At 42.6% G+C, this 20,622-nt stretch overlaps 1 protein-coding gene across 1 annotated transcript in view; it reads left to right on the top strand.

Annotated features, from left to right (window-relative positions):
* The first annotated feature begins 377 nt into the window (after window positions 1-377).
* Window positions 378-20,622, top strand: part of LOC124613068 (rRNA methyltransferase 3, mitochondrial) — a 66,027-nt gene continuing 45,782 nt past the window's right edge. Inside the window, exon 1 of the mRNA XM_047141655.1 lies at window positions 378-1,161. Coding sequence (XP_046997611.1) covers window positions 539-1,161 — 623 coding nt within the window. The 5' untranslated portion in view covers window positions 378-538. The remainder of the gene's footprint in view (window positions 1,162-20,622) is intronic.

Here is a 20,622-nt window from a genome sequence, read left to right as displayed (position 1 = left end):
CACACATACAGACATGTTATCTGACAAAACCCTTGGACAAAGATAAGTTTGAAAAGATTGTGGGACTATTTGGTTTATTTTGTGAAGGCAAGCCACAAAATATATGTTCAAAAGGGGGTGTTGGAATTGTGTGAACAATATGTTTCGGATGGAACGGCGGCAAAATGCATCATGCGAAATATAATAGGCCTCTCAGATGCTATTGTAAGCTTTGAGTTCTACGAATGTAATTAATGAAATGTTCGTTAGTTGTTGTGTTCGATGTATTTTACCTGGAAGTGCAAATCTAGTTACTGGCACTAAATGTGTTTTACTCACTATTACTTATTCACCTGTGTCTACTCTAATACTGTGGTACTACCAAAGTCTAACATAACTGTGGTGCTGCTATTCACCATCTGCCCCGTTGGCAATCCTGTTTGTGTTAAACATAAGCAATAAGCATGTTTGTTTTGGTTTGATCCTTCGGAACAAGGCACTGTACATAAGTGTGCTACAACAGAAGTGCACACAGCGATAGCGTAATCTATTGGTATAAATGGGTAGTAGGATTAACCTTCTAGTTCGCCTTACAAGTGAAATTAATTTCATCCCACAAAAAAGATTCCGCACCAGATGGTTGAGCAGAAACCCCGTTAAGGTTTTGAGTGAAAACGCTTCTGATTTGCAGGATGGAATCAAAAATAAGTTAAACATTGAAACGCAGATTTTGAAAGCGGGTAGCCAGGCACAAATACATGAAGTTGTTAGTAAACAGACAGACACAAAACGGAATAGACTGTCTAATGTAGCTGCGGAACGTTTACACAAACAAAAGGCTAGTGAGAATAGACTTAAAAGAGAGCTTGGACAGTTCGCAAAGGAAGAACAAAATTCACGCCGAACTGACCCATTCGGGTTATCAAATTTGATTACAGAAGATGAAAATGTTCCCGAGAAACTTCCGGAGATTGACATGCACACTTTTCCAGGATCGCATGCATACGGAAACTGCACAGTGTCTTATAACTCAAATAGTACTGTAACTAAGAACTCTATGAGAGATCAAGTTCAGGCTTTGGACAGAAATGAGAAACCTACAAGAAATAAAACTGAGCACGATCCTGTAGAAACTTGTGCGCCTAAAGCCGTTGGACGAAAAGGGGGAGATGAAAAGTTGAGGTAGGTCACAAATTTTTTAACCAAGTATATGTAAAAATGTTTAGCAAGTAGGAGTAGATATACTGAAGCTATGTAATGTGACTGAGGAAGCAATGACTTATTTTCAAAGTGGTGTCTTTTATTTTAATGTTATTACATACGTTTATATTCTTGATAATCATTAATAGAGTGTAGCAGTAGTAGTTGTTGCTGTTAATGTTAATTTGTTGGACAATATTAGTGCCATTAATGTTACTAATTTTTTGTCCAAATATCATTTTAAAATGATATAGGATGTGTCAGTTTAATACAAGGACAACATATGAGGGCATATGAATATACTGTTCTGTTTAGTGAGTGTAGGAGAGGGAGTGGACTAATTGCTGCCTGTTTTATCAATTCACAATCACATTCTCGTGTTTTGACCTAACTTAGGCTTTAGGCTACACTACAGGTCAGTATATCACCAGAATAAAGATTTTGCAATTACATTTGTTGGCTTTGCAAACTTCCAACCAAGTTGTCACCTTTCGGCCTAACCTATACATCAGACTACACTACAGTTCAGTATGTTACCGCAGCCTGTATTTAAAAAAATAATGTAGACATAATTTTTTTCAGTGTCCCGTCTCTCATGCTTTTTTCATGTATGATGTCGCATACATCACCATCATTACATAACAGTACAAAACCAACACCCACTATTAGTAGGCGTTAAGTTGACCGATAGGTTTGTCCATGCCCTTGTTGAAAGAATCACCTTGGCATTTGCCTGTAATGATTTAGAAAAATTACAGAAAATCAAAATCGGTATTGAGAATGAGATTATCACTCTGCAGTGGAGTGTTCGCTGATATGAAACTTGCTGGCAGATTAAAACTGTGTGCCGGACCGAGACTCGAACTCAGGACCTTTGCCTTTCGCGGGTAAGTGCTCTACCATCTGAGCTACCCAAGCACGACTCAGTATTGCTAATAGACATGAACCTCTGGCCAGCTGATTGTAGGCCTCAATGTCAGTGTTTTAACAAACAGACTGCTTTATTCAGTTATATATAGTAACATACAATTGTCTTATGTTTGTGTAGACAAACAAGTTGGCTTAATGTCCTAAAAGTAATTACACACTGTTTGTGTAGTTTCTCTATATCTTTTTCTGCATGCACCACAAGCAAGTGCATGTCTGTAGGATCACAACTGTACAGCCAAGCCTTCTTGTCTTCTTTCTGCCCGTCTTAAAAGCCAGTACCAGTATCTCTTCATAGCGAATTAGATGGTGAACTCAGAAAAATGGTAAGACATTAGTATTATGCACTAATGGAACTTCATTACTATTATTAACTTCTACCTTCTCTAAGTAATATTTAATTGTGTAGTATTCATCATTAAAGATATACATTTTGACTGCTGTTTTAAATATATGTATTTGTTGTAGTTATCGCATTTGAATAATTATAATACAGTTTCATTTCCTGATGGAATATACTAAATAACTATTTACCCATTAACAGGTGCTCTCTCTGATCACAATGCACAGTTAGTTAAGATAAATAACATACTGCCTTACAGTATGCATAGTCCTCAGTGTAAATCAGTTAAGATTAATTAATGACTCCAGGAAAATTATTTCTCTGAATATTTTACAAGATGTGCCCCTGGGATGAATAATGGACAAAATGCTCAGATAAAATTTAATCTGTTTCATGGTAAATGTATATCATTACTTGAAAATAGCTTTCTGTGTGAGCTAGTCCGAAACGACATTATAAACAACCATGTAAAAAAAAAAAAAAAAAAAAAAAAGAAAGAAACCCATGAGTTACCAGAGGATTTAAAGCATCTTGTGAAAGGAAAAGGGACATGTATTTGCTGCAAAAACAAATAAAGAACCTGCAGTAGTTGCATCGTACAAAACTACTCTGAATACTAAGGAAGGTTATTAAAAAATCAAGGAACATGCATGTAACATCAGAAATCAGTAATTCTTACAACAGACTCAAGTCTATATGGTAAGCAGTGAAGCAAGAGACAGGGCACCCAGCCACAGAACAGGATAATAACACAACTGAATTGAAGGGCTATGAATGATGAACCACAAGTAGCAAAGATATGTAATAATCATTTCTTAAATATAATAGTGTAGACACAAACAGTTCAAGAGAAAAATCACAGCAGTGTGTTGAAAAAGTAACTCTCATAAAATTCAATCATGTGAATGCATCACCAACCTCTCCTTGTGAAATTAAGAAAATTATATATTCTCTTCAGAATAAAAGCTCATTGGTTTTGATGGTGTTTTCAATAGAATCATAGATGTTTGTTGCCATACAGTAAGCCTGGCCTTATCTGAAATACATAATGCATCACAAACTCCAGGTATTTTGCAGAAAGACTGAAATATGCCTATTTATGAAAGGTAATATGAGAAATGTCAATAACTACTGACTTCTTTTACTGCTAACATCATGCTCCAGAATGTTTGAGGTGATGTATTCTGGAACAGTATCTCACCTGAGGAGCAATAATGTCCTCAGCAAATCACAGCTTGGGATTCAGAAGAGTTGGTCTACTGAGAATGCCATTTATATGTTCACTCACTGGATTTTACAGGCATTAAATAATAAAATAATGTGACCTTTATAAGGCATTTGGCTGCGTGAATCACAGTATTCTCCTAGATAAATTAAAATTTTATTGAAAATCCAGGATGGAATGTAACAATATAATGAAAAGGGTAGTTGCTGCTCACCATACAGCAGAGATGCTGAATTGCAGAAAGGCACTACAAAAAGTCTGTTGGAAAGTTAACTTTCTTCCAACAAGGCCTTTGTCAAAAGTAGGCAAAACACACACACACACACACACACACACACACACACACACACACACACACACACACACATATATGACCACAGTCTCTGGTAGATAGAGTGAGACTGCCAGCTGCCAGAGACTGTGGTCATGGGTGTGTGAGTTGCATTTGCATGAGAGTGTGCATGTGTGTATGTTGTCTTCTTTTGACAAAGGCCTTATTGGCTGAAAGCTAACTTTCCGACAGTCTTTTTGTTGTGCCTTTCTGTGACTCAGCATCTCCGCTATACGGTGAGTAGCAACTATCCGTTTCATTATATTGTTAAAGTTTTATGGGATTGATGGCTTAGCCAACCAATGGACAATGTCATATGTAATCAAAAAATTGCAAAAAGTTGTACTTAGAAATCAACCAACTTAGTCCAGGGCCATTATTTTGAACAGGGAGAAATCACATATGGGGTTCCCCAGCACTGAAACTTATGTCCACTATTGTTCCTCATACTGGTAAGTAAATGATCGCCCATGTAATATACAACAAGCAGAATTAGTACTCTCCTCACTCCAAGCACACAAACAGAAACAGAAGAAATGGTAAATAATGTTCTTGTAAGTATCATTGACAGGTTTTCTGCAAATGGTCTCAATCTCAGTTTTAAAACACACAACATGTTCAGTTCTGCACATGTAAAGGTATTACACCAATGATAATTGTAACACATGATGATGAAATAATAAATGGGATGTCCACATTGATGAGAATTTAAACTGGAAAAAGCACATTTTGAAACTCCTAAAACAACTTAGTTCAGCCACGGTTGCAATTAGATCATTGCAAATCTTGGGTAGAGACGCATCAGTAAGTTGACATTTTTTGTATATTTTCATTCAATAATGTCATATAGAATATATTCTGGGCTAACCCATCTTTAAGAAAGAAAGTCTCCATAGCTCATAAATGTGCTGTAAGAGTAATATGTGATGCTCACCTATGATTGTCTTGTAGACATCTGTTGAAGGATTGAGCATTCTGGACATTCATTACATCTACATCATAATCCAGAAGCCACCTAGTGGTGTGTGGTGGAGAGTACTTCTGGCACCTTTAACTGATTCTCCCTACCCTGTTCCACTTGCGAGTGGCTCTTGGAAAGAACGATTGTCAGTAAGTCTCTGCATTGGCTCTAATTTCTCAAATTTTCTCATCATGGTCATTATGCAAGGTGGGGGGAAGTAATAGGTTGTCCAACTTTTCCTGGGAAGTGCTCTCTTGAAAACCTCTCCATGATGCACAATGCCCCCTGTCATAATGTTACCCAGTGGAGTTTCTGTGCAGCCAGCCGGTATGCCGGAGATCAGACAGGTTTACATGACCTTGTTGTGGTGATCACAGACACATCGCCCAACAACTTACCATGCTTTTGTTCATACCCAGGTCTTTATAGACATTCTGCAAGTGTCTGTGATGCTCTGGTTTACTGCCAAAAGAAATTCAATCACAGCTCTCTGCTTTGAATGCACCTCCATTACAGATGCCATTTTGAAAGGTACATCTAGTGCCACCACATATCGTAACTTCATGGCGCTGTAGGGGCTGAAGCAGAAATATGAGGGGGTGCCCCCCCCCCCCCCCCCCCCCCACACACACACACAAATTGGCATTAGTTTTTAAAAGTTATACATTTTCAAATTGTTTACAAAACAACCTTATCCCCTCCAAAAACTCTCCATTACCACTAATACATTTGTCCCACCAGTGCTTCCACTGTTCAAAACATTTTTTGTAGTCATCTTTACAATTGGCTGACAGCTCCTCCCTCATTAGGTTCTTTACTTCTTCAGTGTTGTCAAATCATTGTCCTTCCATGCCCCTTTTCATGCATGGAAATAAGAAAAAGTCTCATGGAGCCAGGTCAGGCGAGTAAGGTGCATAGGGCAGTGGACCCATGCCATTTTTAGCCAAAAACTGTCTAACAGAGATGGCTGTGTGTGCAGATGCATTGTAGTGGTGGAAGAACCAGTCTCCTGTCTGCCACACACTGTTGCACAATCTTCTTCAAACTTCCAAATAAACAGTTTGAGCACAAGCTGTCAAAGTTTTTCAATATTTTCATCGATTTGGGCAGTTTATGGACTACGTTCAGATTGGGAATGTGCATGGGTGCTGATGACTGTGCAGTTGAGCACCCCACAAACCAAACATCATCATCATCTCTTGGTGTCCCTCTACAATTTGTACTCTCAACACTTCCCTCCAACACTAAATTGGTGATCCCTTGATGCCTCAGAATGTATCCTACCAACCGATCCCTTCTTCTTGTCAAGTTTGTCACAAATCCCTCTTCTCCCCAATCTGTTCAATATCTCGTCATTAGTTATGTGATCTATGCATCTAACCTCCAGGATTCTTCTATAGCACCACATTTCAAAGACTTCTATTCTCTTCTTGTCTACACTGTTCATCATCCATGTTTCACTTCCATACATTGCTAGATTCCATACAAATACTTTCAGAAAAGACGTCCTGACTTTTAAATCTATACTCAACATTAACAAATTTCTCTTCTTCAGAAACGCTTTCCTTGCCATCGCCAGTCTACATTTTATATCCTCTCTACTTCGACCATCATCAGTTATTTTGCTGCCCAAATAGCAATACTCATCTACTACTTTAAGTGTCTCGTTTCCTGATGTAATGCCCTCAGTGTCTCCAGATTTAATTCGACTACATTCCATTATCCTTGTTTTACTTTTGTTGATGTTCATCTTATATCCCGTGTTCAGGACACTGTCCATTCCGTTCGACTGTTCTTCCAAGTCCTTTGATGTTTCTGACAGAATTACAATGTCATCGGCAAACCTCAAGGTTTTTATTCCTTCCCCTGGGATTTTAATTCGTACTCCAAATTTTTCTTTTGTCTCCTTTACTGCTTGCTCAATATACAGATTGAATAAATATAGGATAGGCTACAACCTCCTCAACCACTACTTCCCTTCTGTGCCCCTTAACTCTTATAACAGCCATTTGGTTTCTGTACAAATTTTAAATAGCCTTTCACTCCCTGTATTTTACCCCTACCACTTCCAGAATTTGAGAGAGACTATTCCATTCAACATTGTCGAAAGGGTCTCCAAGTCTACAAATGCTATAAAGTGGGTTTGCCTTTCCTGAACGAGAAGTCCTAGGATCAGTATTGCCTCACGTGTTCCAACTTTTCTGCAGAATCCAAAAAGTTTTTCTCCGAGGTCGGCTTCTACCAGTTTTTCCATTTATCCGCAAAGAATTTGTGTTAGTATTTTACAACTGTGACTTATTAGACTGATAGTTTGGTAATTCTCACACCTGTCAGCCCTGCTTTCTCTGGAATTGGAATTATTATATTCTTTATGAAGTGTGAGGGTATTTCGCTTGTCTCATACCTGCTGCTCACCAGATGGAAGAGTTTTGTCATGGCTGGCTCTCCCAAGGCTATCAGTAATAGTCCTAACGGAATGTTTTTTACTCCCGGGGCATTGTTTCAACTTAGGTCTTTCTGTGCTCTGCTAAATTCTTCAGGTACTATCATATCTCCCATCTCGTGTTCATCTGTGTCCTGTTCCATTTCCATAATATTGCCCTCAAATACATCACCCTTGTATAGGCCCTCTATATACTCCTTCCATCTTTCTGCTTTTCCTTCTTTGCTCAGGATTGGTATTCCATTTGAACTCTTGATATTCATACAGGTGGTTCACTTTTCTTCAAAGGTCGGTCTTAATTTTCCTGTAGGCAGCGTCTATCGTACCTCTTGTGATATGTGCTTCTATATCCTTACATTTGTCCTGTAGCCATTACCGCTTCGCCATTTTGCACTTCTTGTCAATATCAATTTTGAGACATTTGTATTCCTTTTTGCCTGCTTCATTTACTGCATTTTTGTATGTTCTCCTTTCATCAGTCAAATTCAGTATATCTTGTGTTACTCAAGGATTTCTACCATCCCTCATCTTTTTACCTACTTGATCCTCCGTTGCCTTCACTATTTCATCTTTCAAAGCTACCCATTCTTCTTCTACTGTGTTCCTTTCCCTAGTTCTTGTCAGTCGTTCCCTAATGCTCCCCCTGAAACTCTCCATAAAACTTCTGGTTTTTTCAGTTTATCTGGGTTCCATCTCCTTAAATTCCTAGCTTTTTGCAGTTTGTTCGATTTTAATCCACGGTTCATAAGCAATAAAATGTGGTCAGAGTCCACGTGTGCCCCTGGAAATGTCTTACAATTTAAAACCTGGTACCTGAATCACTGTCTTACCATTATATGAGCAATCTGAAACCCCCTGGTGTCTCCAGGTCTCTTCCACATATATCATCTTCTGTCATGATTCTTAAATCAAGTGTTAACTATGCATAAAAAGTTCTCGGTTTACTTGCCGCGTCAAATTTGGATAAAATCCCAAGCTTTCGATGACTACCTCCGTCATCTTCGTCAGGGGTAAAACTGACTGTCGTGGACCGGTGAGGCTTCCGCTTTTATAAGCAGTGGACGGCTTCTCATTGGCTGGATGACGTCACGGTGAAACCGATGCCTACTGAGGTGGCGGCCTCTATATCCATAGATTTTGTTTGCGCGCTTTATCCAGCGTTGCTTGCAGCGCCATCCATCGCAACAGGCGGAGAACTGCGAGGAATGTAAGAAGTCTCCCTCTGTGCTCTTTCTATATCAATTGCGCGCTTCCATGCATTGCTGAGTGCATAACCGGAATCTCTGTTGAAATTATTTTCACAGAGTCTAATTTCAACTGCTTCCCTGATGACAGAGTCCCAATAGTTTGAAGCGTGAGCAAGTAGTCTTGTTTCATCGAATAAAATCTTATGTTTATTTAACAAACTGTGCTCAGCCACCGCTGATTTTTCTAGATACCTGTATTTCAGGTGACGCTGATGTTCCACACAGCGATCGGCAACAGTTCTTATAGACTGGCCCACATAACTTTTCCCACACTCGCAAGGAATGCTGTAAATTCCCGGTACTCTCAGGCCAAGATTATCTTTCACGGGTCGCAGCATTTCCTTAATCTTCCTGGGTGGCCGGAAGACTGGTCTGATTCCCTGCCGGCTCAGGACTCTGCCGATCTTGCTGGTCGTTGCACCGCAGAATGGTAGCCGCGCGATGTGTTGGTCCTCTTGATCTGTTCGAACAGCGTCCTTTCTTGGTTTCTTCGCCAGAGTAGATCTGATATCACGAACAGAATAACCATTTTTTATAAATACCGTCGTCAGATGGTTAATCTCGGAGCCGATATGATCCTTGTCCGAAATAGTCCTTGCTCTGTGTACCAAGGTGTTCAGCATAGCTCTCTTCTGAGCTGGGTGGTGAAAACTACGCGCGTTTAGATACAAATCTGTATGTGTCGGTTTTCTGTGCACAGAATGTCCGAGACGTCCATCTGATTTTCGCTCCACCAGTACATCTAAGAAGGGTAACTTTCCATCCTTCTCCACCTCCACTGTAAATCTTATGTTCTGATGTATACCATTCAAATGTTCAACAAACTGCTGCAGTGCCTCATTGCCATGTGGCCAGATTAAAAATGTATCATCAACATACCTGAAGAAGCAGGATGGACGTAAGGGAGCACTGTTCAACGCTCGTTCTTCGAAATCCTCCATGAAGAAGTTAGCTATGGCTGGTGACAGTGGCGAACCCATGGCTGTTCCGTCAATCATTTCATAATATTTTCCACCATACAAAAAATAGGTGGTCGTCAAAGTGTGTCGAAATAACTTCAGTATTTCAGGAGAGAAATGAGCAGCCAACATTTTTAACGTATCTTCCACTGGAACCTTTGTAAACAAAGAGACCACATCTAGGCTGATCATGGGATTTTATCCAAATTTGACGCGGCAAGTAAACCGAGAACTTTTTATGCAAGGACTCCGCCGCGAAAGGCTTCGTAGTCACAAGTGTTAACTATGATTAAGTTATGCTCCGAGCAAAATTCTACCAGGCGGTTACCTCTTTCATTCCTTACCCCCAGTCCATATTCACATATTGCTTTTCCTTCTCTTCCTTTTCCTACTGTCTAATTCCAGTTCGCTGTGACTATTAAATTTTTGTCTCCCTTCACTATCTGAATAATTTCTTTTATCTCATCATACATTTCGTCATCTGCAGATCTGGTTGGCATACAAACTTGTACTACTGTGATAGGTGTGGGCTTCATGCCTATCTTGGCTACAATATGCGTTCATTGTGCTGTTTGTAGTAGCTTACCCTCATTTCTATTTTTTGTTCATTATTATACTTTCTCCCACATTACCTCTATTTGATTTTGTATTTATAACCCTGTATTCACCTGACCAGAAGTCCTGTTCCTTCTGCCACCAAACTTCACTAATTCCCACAATATCTAACTTTAACCTATCCATTTCCTTTTTTAAATTTTCTACCCTGCCTACCTGATTAAGGGATCTGACATTCCACACGCCAATGCGTAAAACGCCAGTTTTGTTTCTTCTGATAAGGACATCCTCATGAGTAGTCCACACCCGGAGATCAGAATGGGGAACTATTTTATCTCTATTTTATCCAAGAGAATGCCACCATCATTTGACCTTACAGTAAAGCTGCATGCCCTTGGGAGAAATTACAGCCGTAGTTTCCCCTTGCTTTCAGCCATTTGCAGTAGCAGCTTAGCGATGCTGTTTTGGTTGGTGTTACAATGCTAGTTCAGTCAATCATGCAGACTGTTGCCTCTGCAACTACTGTAAAGGCTGCTGCCCCTCTTCAGGAACCACGTGTTTGTCAGGCCTCTCAACAGATACCCCTCTATTGTGGTTGCACTTATGATACAGCTATCTGTATCGCTGAGGCATGCAAGCCTCCCCACCAACAGCAAAGTTATTCACCCTATCACCTCTTTTCAGGACACTATATATTCTGTTCAACTATTCCTGCTACTCCTTTTGTGTCTCTGACAGAATTTTGATGTGACTGGCAAACCACAAAATTTTTATTTCTTCCCTGTGAACATTAATTTCCTTTCCAAATTTCTCGTTGATTTCCTCTGCTGTTTGCTCAGTGCACAGATTGAATAACATTAGGGACACGCTGCAGCTAGTTTCACCCCCCTTCTCGACTACTACTTCCCTTTCTTGTCCTTCAACTCTTATAACTGCAATCTTGTTCCTGTACAAGTTGTAAATAAACTTTAACTACATATGTTTTATTCCTGCTACCTACATTATTTCAAATAGTGTTTTCCATTTTATGTTGTTAAAAAAGCTTTCTTTCTGTAATTCTACATATTCTATAAATATAGGTTTGTCTTTCTTCAGTTTGTCTTCTAAGATAAGTCATAGTGTCATTATTGCCTCACATCTTACTACATTTCTCTTGAACTATAAATTATCATCCCCAAGCTTGGCCCCCACCAATATTTCCATTTTTCTATAAGTAATTCATGTCAGTTCCTTGCATCCGTAACTGGTGGCTTAGTACATTCACGTTTGTTGGCACTTGCAGTCTTTGGACTAGGAATTACTGCATTCTTCTTGAAATCTGAGGGTATTTCACTCACCTGATATATCCGGCATAGATGGTGAAATAGTTTTGTCATTACTGGTTCTCCCAAGGATCTCAGTAATTCTAAGGGAATGTTATCTACTTCTGGGGAATTTCTTCAGTGCAGCTGTGTCAAATTCTTCTGGCATGATTGTGTCTCCCATCTCTTCTTCATTTATGTCCTCCTCTCCGTCTGTAATATTGTTTCGCTTGTAAAGATCTCCTATTTATTCAGTCTGCCTTTTTGGCTTCGCTCTCCCCCTTCTTTACTTGGTATGGGTTGGCCATCTGAGCTCTTAATATTCAAATAGGTGATTCTTTTGTCTCTGTAAGCATACACAGCATCTCACTTTCCCATACACATCAATGTTTCATTCTACCGCCACTGCTCTGCTAGTGTTGCAGTTCCTCACATTCACACTCGTCTCTCTGGTTCATTGGCTTTCCACTGACTCCATTACAGACAGATTGTGCTATGTTTATATTTGTTAGTGATTATTCAAATTGTTTAAGACAATCTCTGAGCCTGCCGACTTTGAAGTGCATTCTGTAGTACAGTTGATGAACACAAAGTAAGTTAACCCAGGTGAAATTTGTTGTCAACTTGTAGAGATTTGTGGTCAAAATGTAATGACTGGTGGAATGGTGAGAAAGTGCGTGAGACGTTTTAATGATGGACGAGCCAATGTTAATGGTTTAGCATAGAAAGTGAATGAAAACAGATGGTTCACAATAAGAATGCTTTGTGGTGAGTTTCCAGAAATTCCAAGAACTTATTGCGTGTGTCACAATTCCTTAAATTTTCACATATTGTGTTCCCATTGGGCTCTGAAAATATTTACAGGTTTCCACAAAAGGAAGCAACTTGGCAGAGCTTGGACATTTCGTACCCAATATATTGATGAGGGAGATAACTCTTAAACAGAATTGTGAGCAGTGATGAAACTTGGATTTGTCGTGTCGAAGCAACAGTCGATGTAGTGGAGGCACTCACAATCCCCCAAAGAACAGAAATTCAAAACATTTTCAGCACAAAAAATCATGTGCACTGTGTTCTGAGGCAGACAGGACATACTGCTCGTTGAGTTCCTTCCCAGAGGTGAAACTGTCAATGTGGCCTGATACTGTGAAACACTGATAATACTTTGGTGTGCAATTGAGAACAAAAGGTGTGGAATGCCCAGTCAAGGCATTGTGTTGCTTCATGACAATGTGTTTCCCTGTTCTGTTAGTGTCACTCAAAACCTTATTCAACTGTTCAGTTGAAAGCAGTTTGATCACCCTCTGTACAGTCCCACTCTCATACCTTCTGCCTTCTATTCATTCTCGAACTTGATGTGTGATTTTGGAGGAAAGTGCTTTGAAAGCGCTCATGACGTCCCAAATAAAGTGTTCAGCAGTGGCTGTCTGCACTGGCGACATCTTTCTATGAATAGGGAACAGAAAAGTTGGTTCGCTATAGCAAATTTCTGAACAGTGGTGGCAGCTATGTACAAAAATGATTTAAGACATGCTCCTTCTTGCAAAAATAAATTTTGATTTGGAAAAAAAATGTTTTTTGAGTTTTTTTCACAGTGGTACTTAGTTTCCGGACATGCCTTGTACAACCTTGCATTACTCACATAGATGTTCCTGCTTTGCCAGTTTGCATGTCCTGTCAATCTTATTTATTAGACAGATGTATTCCCTTTTGGCTGCTGCATTTTTATATTTTCTCCTTGATCTGTTAAATTCAATATCTTGTGGATATTGCAAGTACACTCCTGGAAATTGAAATAAGAACACCGTGAATTCATTGTCCCAGGAAGGGGAAACTTTATTGACACATTCCTGGGGTCAGATACATCACATGATCACACTGACAGAACCACAGGCACATTGACACAGGCAACAGAGCATGCACAATGTCGGCACTAGTATCCACCTTTCGCAGCAATGCAGGCTGCTATTCTCCCATGGAGACGATCGTAGAGATGCTGGATGTAGTCCTGTGGAACGGCTTGCCATGCCATTTCCACCTGGCGCCTCAGTTGGACCAGCGTTCGTGCTGGACGTGCAGACCGCGTGAGACGACGCTTCATCCAGTCCCAAACATGCTCAATGGGGGACAGATCCGGAGATCTTGCAGGCCAGGGTAGTTGACTTACACCTTCTAGAGCACGTTGGGTGGCACGGGATACATGCGGACGTGCATTGTCCTGTTGGAACAGCAAGTTCCCTTGCCGGTCTAGGAATGGTAGAACGATGGGTTCGATGACGGTTTGGATGTACCGTGCACTATTCAGTGTCCCCTCGACGATCACCAGTGGTGTACGGCCAGTGTAGGAGATCGCTCCCCACACCATGATGCCGGGTGTTGGCCCTGTGTGCCTCGGTGGTATGCAGTCCTGATTGTGGCGCTCACCTGCACGGCGCCAAACACGCATACGACCATCATTGGCACCAAGGCAGAAGCGACTCTCATCGCTGAAGACGACATGTCTCCATTCGTCCCTCCATTCACGCCTGTCGCGACACCACTGGAGGCGGGCTGCACGATGTTGGGGCGTGAGCGGAAGACGGCCTAACGGTGTGCGGGACCGTAGCCCAGCTTCATGGAGACGGTTGCGAATGGTCCTCGCCGATACCCCAGGAGCAACAGCGTCCCTAATTTGCTGGGAAGTGGCGGTGCGGTCCCCTACGGCACTGCGTAGGATCCTACGGTCTTGGCGTGCATCCGTGCGTCGCTGTGGTCCGGTCCCAGGTCGACGGGCACGTGCACCTTCTGCCGACCACTGGCGACAACATCGATGTACTGTGGAGACCTCACGCGCCACGTGTTGAGCAATTCGGCGGTACGTCCACCCGGCCTCCCGCATGCCCACTATACGCCCTCGCTCAAAGTCCGTCAACTGCACATACGGTTCACGTCCACGCTGTCGCGGCATGCTACCAGTGTTAAAGACTGCGATGGAGCTCCGTATGCCACGGCAAACTGGCTGACACTGAGGGCGGCGGTGCACAAATGCTGCGCAGCTAGCGCCATTCAACGGCCAACACCGCGGTTCCTGGTGTGTCCGCTGTGCCGTGCGTGTGATCATTGCTTGTACAGCCCTCTCGCAGTGTCCGGAGCAAGTATGGTGGGTCTGACACACCGGTGTCAATGTGTTCTTTTTTCCATTTCCAGGAGTGTATTTCTTCTGAATCTTGTATTTTTGCCTTCATCTCACACAGCTACCCATCCATTTTCTAATGTTTCCCTTTTCATTGTTTCAGTCATTCTTTTTGAAATCTCAAGAACCTCCTGTAGTTTGAACTTATTCACATCCCATCTCCCTAATTTCCTATATGTCTGCAATTACTTCATGTGCAATCTGCAGTTCACAAACAATAAATTATACTCAGAGTGTATATCTGCCACAGGAATTGTTTTTCAGATTAAAATCTGATTTGAAATCTCTCTGTTATAAATATGTTATGTTTGATGTCTCCAAGTTGCTTCCGTATGTATAACGCCTTTCATGATGTTTAAAGCAAGTAACATATTAGGATTGATTAAATTGTGCTCATTGCAAAATTCTACTGGGTGGCTTACCCTTTCATTCTTCTTTCCCACTCCATTTTCTCCTAATACTTTTCCTTCTCCTCTTTTCCCTTCTCTTTTTTTCCTACTGTTGAATTCCAGTCCTCGATCATAATTAAATTTTCACCCTCCTCCCTTAACTGTTTCGTAATTTCTTGTACGTCATCATGTATAGTTTCAAACTCTTCATCATTAGTGGGCATATAGATCTGTAAAACTGTGGTGGAGTGTTGGATTTGTGTCTTTCTTGCATACAGTATTGTGTTAACTATGGTGCTCATTGTAGGTCAGCTTCATTCCAATTTTTTTAATACATAGTTAGAACTACTCTTCAATTAGTCCTACTTGATTTTATGTTGATAACTCTGTACTGACCTGATCAGAACTCTTGTTCTTCTTGCCACAGGACTTCACTAAATTTAACTTCAACTTATTTATTTCTCATTATAAATTCTGTAGCCTTCCTACCCAATTAAGGTACCTAACATTCCATACCCTGACCTGTAGATTTGTTTATGTCTGCTGCTGACATCATCATCAGGAGTAATTCAGGGTCAAATATATGAATTTTACCTTTGGAATATTTTACACAGGAAGATGCCATCATCATTTAATCACCCAGTAGACCTACATGTCCTTAGAAAATATAATGGCTGTACTTTCTCTCTGATTTTAGCTGCTCAAAGTGCCATCATATAGCAAGACCATGCTGTTTAAGTTACAAGGACAGATCAGTAATCACACAAACTATAATCCTGGCAGCTACTGAAAGGGCTGCTGCTTCTTTCCAGGAAATACCTGTCTGTTTGGCCTGTCCACAAATACCCCTCCATTGTGTGCTGAATGTACAGTATTGCTATCTGTACCATAGAGCCATGCAAGCTACTCCACCTACTTGAAGTGTGTGGTTAATGGGGCGGCAGGGGGGGCAGTGGAATATGAGATATTTAAAAATATAAATACAATTACTGTGCGTGTGTTTTTTTTTTTTTTGGAGGTTGGGGTGGGGGAAGAATCATAACGTCCATGAGCACTCATCCCTCCCACCTCCCCTTGGATCTGCCTCTGGTTGATCAGAATTGTCATACAGTACCAAGCTGTGACATAATTGGCTGAAATTTTTAAGTCTAAATGCATAGCGAGGAAATTTTTAAGCCTAAATGCATAGCAACTTTTAAAGACGACGAACATCTCGTGTATACTCCCTTTAGTCTGTCAGCTGGTGTCACTGAAAAGAATTTGATGGAGAAAATGCAATGGGCTATGCAGAAATTATCACTATGCTTAGCAGTTTTTCTGTTGATTGTATTCCAAATTTTATCATGTGTGTGCTTGGTGGTACTTACTCTTACAATAAATGGAAATACAGAAGTGAATCTATGACAAGATGCCATATTCATTTGTACAATTCTGACTGTGAGAAGAATGACATTAAAAATTACTGGTGAAATTTGGACATAAATGTAAAATCCTAAATTGGAACATCAGTCTGATAATCACTTGCAGTATCATCGTAGTGCTTACTACGCCTTTTTTTTTTTTTTTTTTTTTTTACCAGTGGTGATGATGATGATGATGATGAGATGATGATGATGATGATGATGGAACACTTTAGAACACATAAGCTATTTGTTCTGCTCTAATCACTGTGACTGCAGTTCATTCTTAAAACAATAGAAACTGCTATATTGAAAGTATTTTACAAACACGGAGAAAATTGTTGTTCCCTACCAGTGTGGCAGATGGTACACACAGTGAATCAGGAATGTGTAATCATATTCAGTGTAGAGGCTGGCCATCTGGCCTCACCTCTTCAGCCTCTGAGAGGACAGGTAGCTACTCCTTTAGCAGGGTCCGAGCAGGCACACGTGAGGAGGGGTTTGTTGGTTATCAGGAGCTTTAGTGTTAGGTGCGTTATGGAGCCCCTTAGGGAGATAGAATTCATATCCAGAAAGAAAGCCAATATGCCCTTGATATTTATTCCACGGGGCCTCCTCTGAGATTTGGAGGTAGCCTTGCCTGTGGCTGTCGATTGTGTGTACAGTCATCTGCAAGGTGTGACACATGTCACCAACAATGATGTGTATCACTTAGGTTCTGAGGCCATCCTCAGTTCGTGTAAGCGGCTGGCAAAAGTGGTGAAGACTGATGGGCTTGTGTGTCAGGTGCATCCAGAGCATGCATTTTGCAGCATTGTTTCCAGGTTTGATGAGTATCCTTTGATTTGAAACCGAGTGGAGGGTCTCAACCAAAGGCTTCATTCACTGTGCGACGGTTTTGGCTGCCGATTTTGTGGACCTGTATTATCAAGTAGAGAATTGTTAGACTCCCCTTGATAGGTCAGGAATGTACTACACAAAGGAAGCAGCTTTTTGGGTAGCAGAGTACTTGTGCAATCCACATAGCAGTTTTTTAGGCTAGGCCATAATTTGAGGTATTCTGATGAACACTAACCAGTCAGCCATGAAGATAGCGATATCAGACTGTATCCATAGTAAAGAAACTTCGACTGTCAAAATTTTAACAGTAAATTGTCAAAGTGTTCATAACAAAATTACCAAATTTACTGCCTTTCAAGAAACTGGTCGCACTCAAATTATTCTCAGGACTGAGAGCTGGACGAAACCTGAATTAGAAGGCTCTAAAATACTTGGCGAGTCATGGAACTTAAATGAGGAGTACAGATCAGATGCCACAGGAAAGGGGGTGTTCATTACAGTTGAAAAAAATACTCTCTCTATTGAGATTGAATTTGAATGTGACTGAAGTTTTCTAGATCTGTATAACAGGTCTGAATGAAATGAGGTACTTGTTGGAATTTTTTACTGGCCATCCAATTCCATCATGACAGTTTTAGAGTCATTTGGTGTGGGAATACCCAGATCGTGCAATATTAGTTTGAGGCAGACCTCAGTGTCAGTCCCCCGAGGGGGCCCACAGTCCTTTTGTGGGCACGTGTGTGGCGTGCACGGGGCCCCGAGCTATTGCAATCTCCTTTCCTTTCTTGCCTGCATTACCATCCCTGTTTCCCTCCCTCCTTATCCTTGCTTCTTTGTCCCTGCCCACTCTTTTCCCTCTTAGTGGACTTCTTTATGTCGACCTGGCTATCCTCCTGGCTTTGTTTTGGTCTGTGCTATTGTTTAGTTTGCTGTTTCCATCTCCTTTTCGGGTTTGACCTCCATTTCCAAAATTTTCCATTCATTGTGAGCCATTTGGGGATGAACCCCCTACCTAGCTTCCATGATGCAGGTTCCTCTCCCCCTCCCCTCCCCTCCCCTTTGCCTTTGCTCCCTGGCCCCCCTCCTCCTAGGTCACCAGCATGGTAGCCAGTCCGTGTGGTGGGGCTGTTAAGCACCCACTTGGCTGAGCCCCCTGACACCACAGGATCACACTACTAGTACCTGAGCTGTTAATGCCTCGTGCATGACCAGGAGTCGATGCTCATCGTTTTGGGGCACCAGAACTCCCTGCAGTGGCCGCCGTGCCAGACGGCCCTTGCTGTGGCTGGGTGGCGCCCACGGGCCGAGCCCCTGATCGGAATGTGTGGTACTAGGGCGGACGCCTTGCGCATGAAGTGACAAAAGCTTCACCATACTGGCCATTCTGTGGCCGTCTCTAAGAGTGGTAGCCAACGTGACACTCCTTCAGCCTTCCCCTCCCTGGCCACCCCATGGGAGGAGGGTCAAGCTCGCCGGCTTGGGTTGAAACCTTTCCTTCGATACCTGGTTTGTACCAGGATGGATGGTGATAGTTTTGCCACAACTGAGCCTTTGTTTTTCGTGGAGATGATTGAAGATAAGTTTGGCAAATTTGAATCAATGAGTAAAATGTGGTCTGGTGCTTTGCTCATCAAGACATTTTCTGCTGCCCAATCTGACACCCTGCATGCTTGTGACTGTCTTGGTGATGTCCCAGTCTCCGTCACACCCCACCAATCTTTGAACTCAGTACAGGGCATTATTTTCCACTGAGATCTTCTTCTGCGAACTGACAAGGCGCTCTGTGCTAACCTTGAGCGGCGAGGGGTTCGTTGTAACCGCCGTGTGCAGTGAGGCCCTCAAAACAATTGCATCGCTATGGGTGCCTTTATCCTGGCCTTTGGGGGGTATGTCCTCCCAGAGAAGGTTAAGGTAATGGTGTATTGGTTTGATGTAAAACCTTACATTCCACCACCGATGAGGTGCTTTAAATGCTTATGGTTTGGACATGTCTTCCTGCTGAACCACCGATCCCCTCTGTGGTGACTGTGGGCCCCCCGTCCATGAGGGGAGTGCCTGTGTTCCCCCACCAATGTGTGTAAATTGTAATGGAGAGCATTCTCCACGCTCGCCTACATGCCTGGTGTTTGTGAAACAAAGTACAAAATCTTAGATCGGCTCACCTACACTGTGGCTCATCAAAAATATGACCGGCTCCATCCCATGTCTATGACTTCTACTTTTGCTTCAATTACGTCCATTCCCCCTCCTACCCCCTCCTCTTCCCAGCCTCATCCCCTTCGCCTCATGCCTTCATCATCCTCCTCCTCCTCCTCCACCCCCTCTCCCACACCCCTTCACCCTCAGTACCCCTACCCACCCCTTCAGGTGCAGCTCCCCCTCCTCCGCCAGACCCCCCAGGGGGTCCACAACTCTTTCGTGGATACGTGCGTGGCGAGCACGGGGCCCCGAGCCATTGCAGCCTTCTTTCTCTCCCGGGCTGCATTTCCTTTCCCTTCCCCTCCTTTCCCCTCCATACCCCTTTCCCCTCGCCCTCTCCTCTCCCTCTATTGGTGTCCTTGCTTATGTTGGCCCCCGCTATCCTCCTGGTTCTGTTGGTTTTACACTCTGGCTTTGTTGCGTAATCATCTCCTCCTTTTGGCATTCCTTGGTCCCCCTCTGGGGTTTGACCTCCATTCCAAAATTTCTCTTTCCGTAGTGTGAGCCATTTGGGGAAGAGCACCTTACCTAGTGTCTCCGACGTGTGCCCTCCTAGTATATTCCACCTTTTCTTCTACGTCGTTGTCTGATGCTAGGGTGCATAGCCAGCACGGTAGCCAGCCCGTGTGGTGGGGTCGCTATGTACCCTTTTGGTTGAGCCCCCTGAACACACAGGGATCACACTTCTGATACCTGAGCTGTGACCTCCTCATGCATGCCTTGGAGTGGTTGCTCGTCATCCTGGAGCATCGGAACTCCCGGCAATGGCCGCCGTGCCAGACGGCCCTTGCTGTGGCTGGGTGGCGCCCGTGGGGAGAGCCCCTGATCGGAGTGGGTGGTATCAGGGCGGACGCTATGCAGATGAAACGCATAAGGGTCCAAACCTCTGGCCGCTCTTCTGCGGCCGTCTCTCTGCGTGGTACTGATTCCTCAAGTGCTGCTTCTCTTGCCCCTTCGGCCTTCCCTTCCGTGGCTACCCCCTGGGAGGAGGGTCAGGCCCGTCGTCTAGGGGCAAAACCTTTCCCCCGTTATCTAGTTTGCACCAGGACTGATGGAGATACTTTCACCGGTGTCAAACCTTTATTCTTTGTGGAACACATTGAAGACAAGTTCGGCGAAGTGGACTCCCTGAGCAAGATGCGGTCGGGTTC

This window comes from Schistocerca americana, chromosome 1, assembly GCF_021461395.2.
Source record: "Schistocerca americana isolate TAMUIC-IGC-003095 chromosome 1, iqSchAmer2.1, whole genome shotgun sequence".
Classification (NCBI taxonomy): domain Eukaryota; kingdom Metazoa; phylum Arthropoda; class Insecta; order Orthoptera; family Acrididae; genus Schistocerca; species Schistocerca americana.
This window is presented reverse-complemented; position numbering and strand designations above follow the sequence as displayed.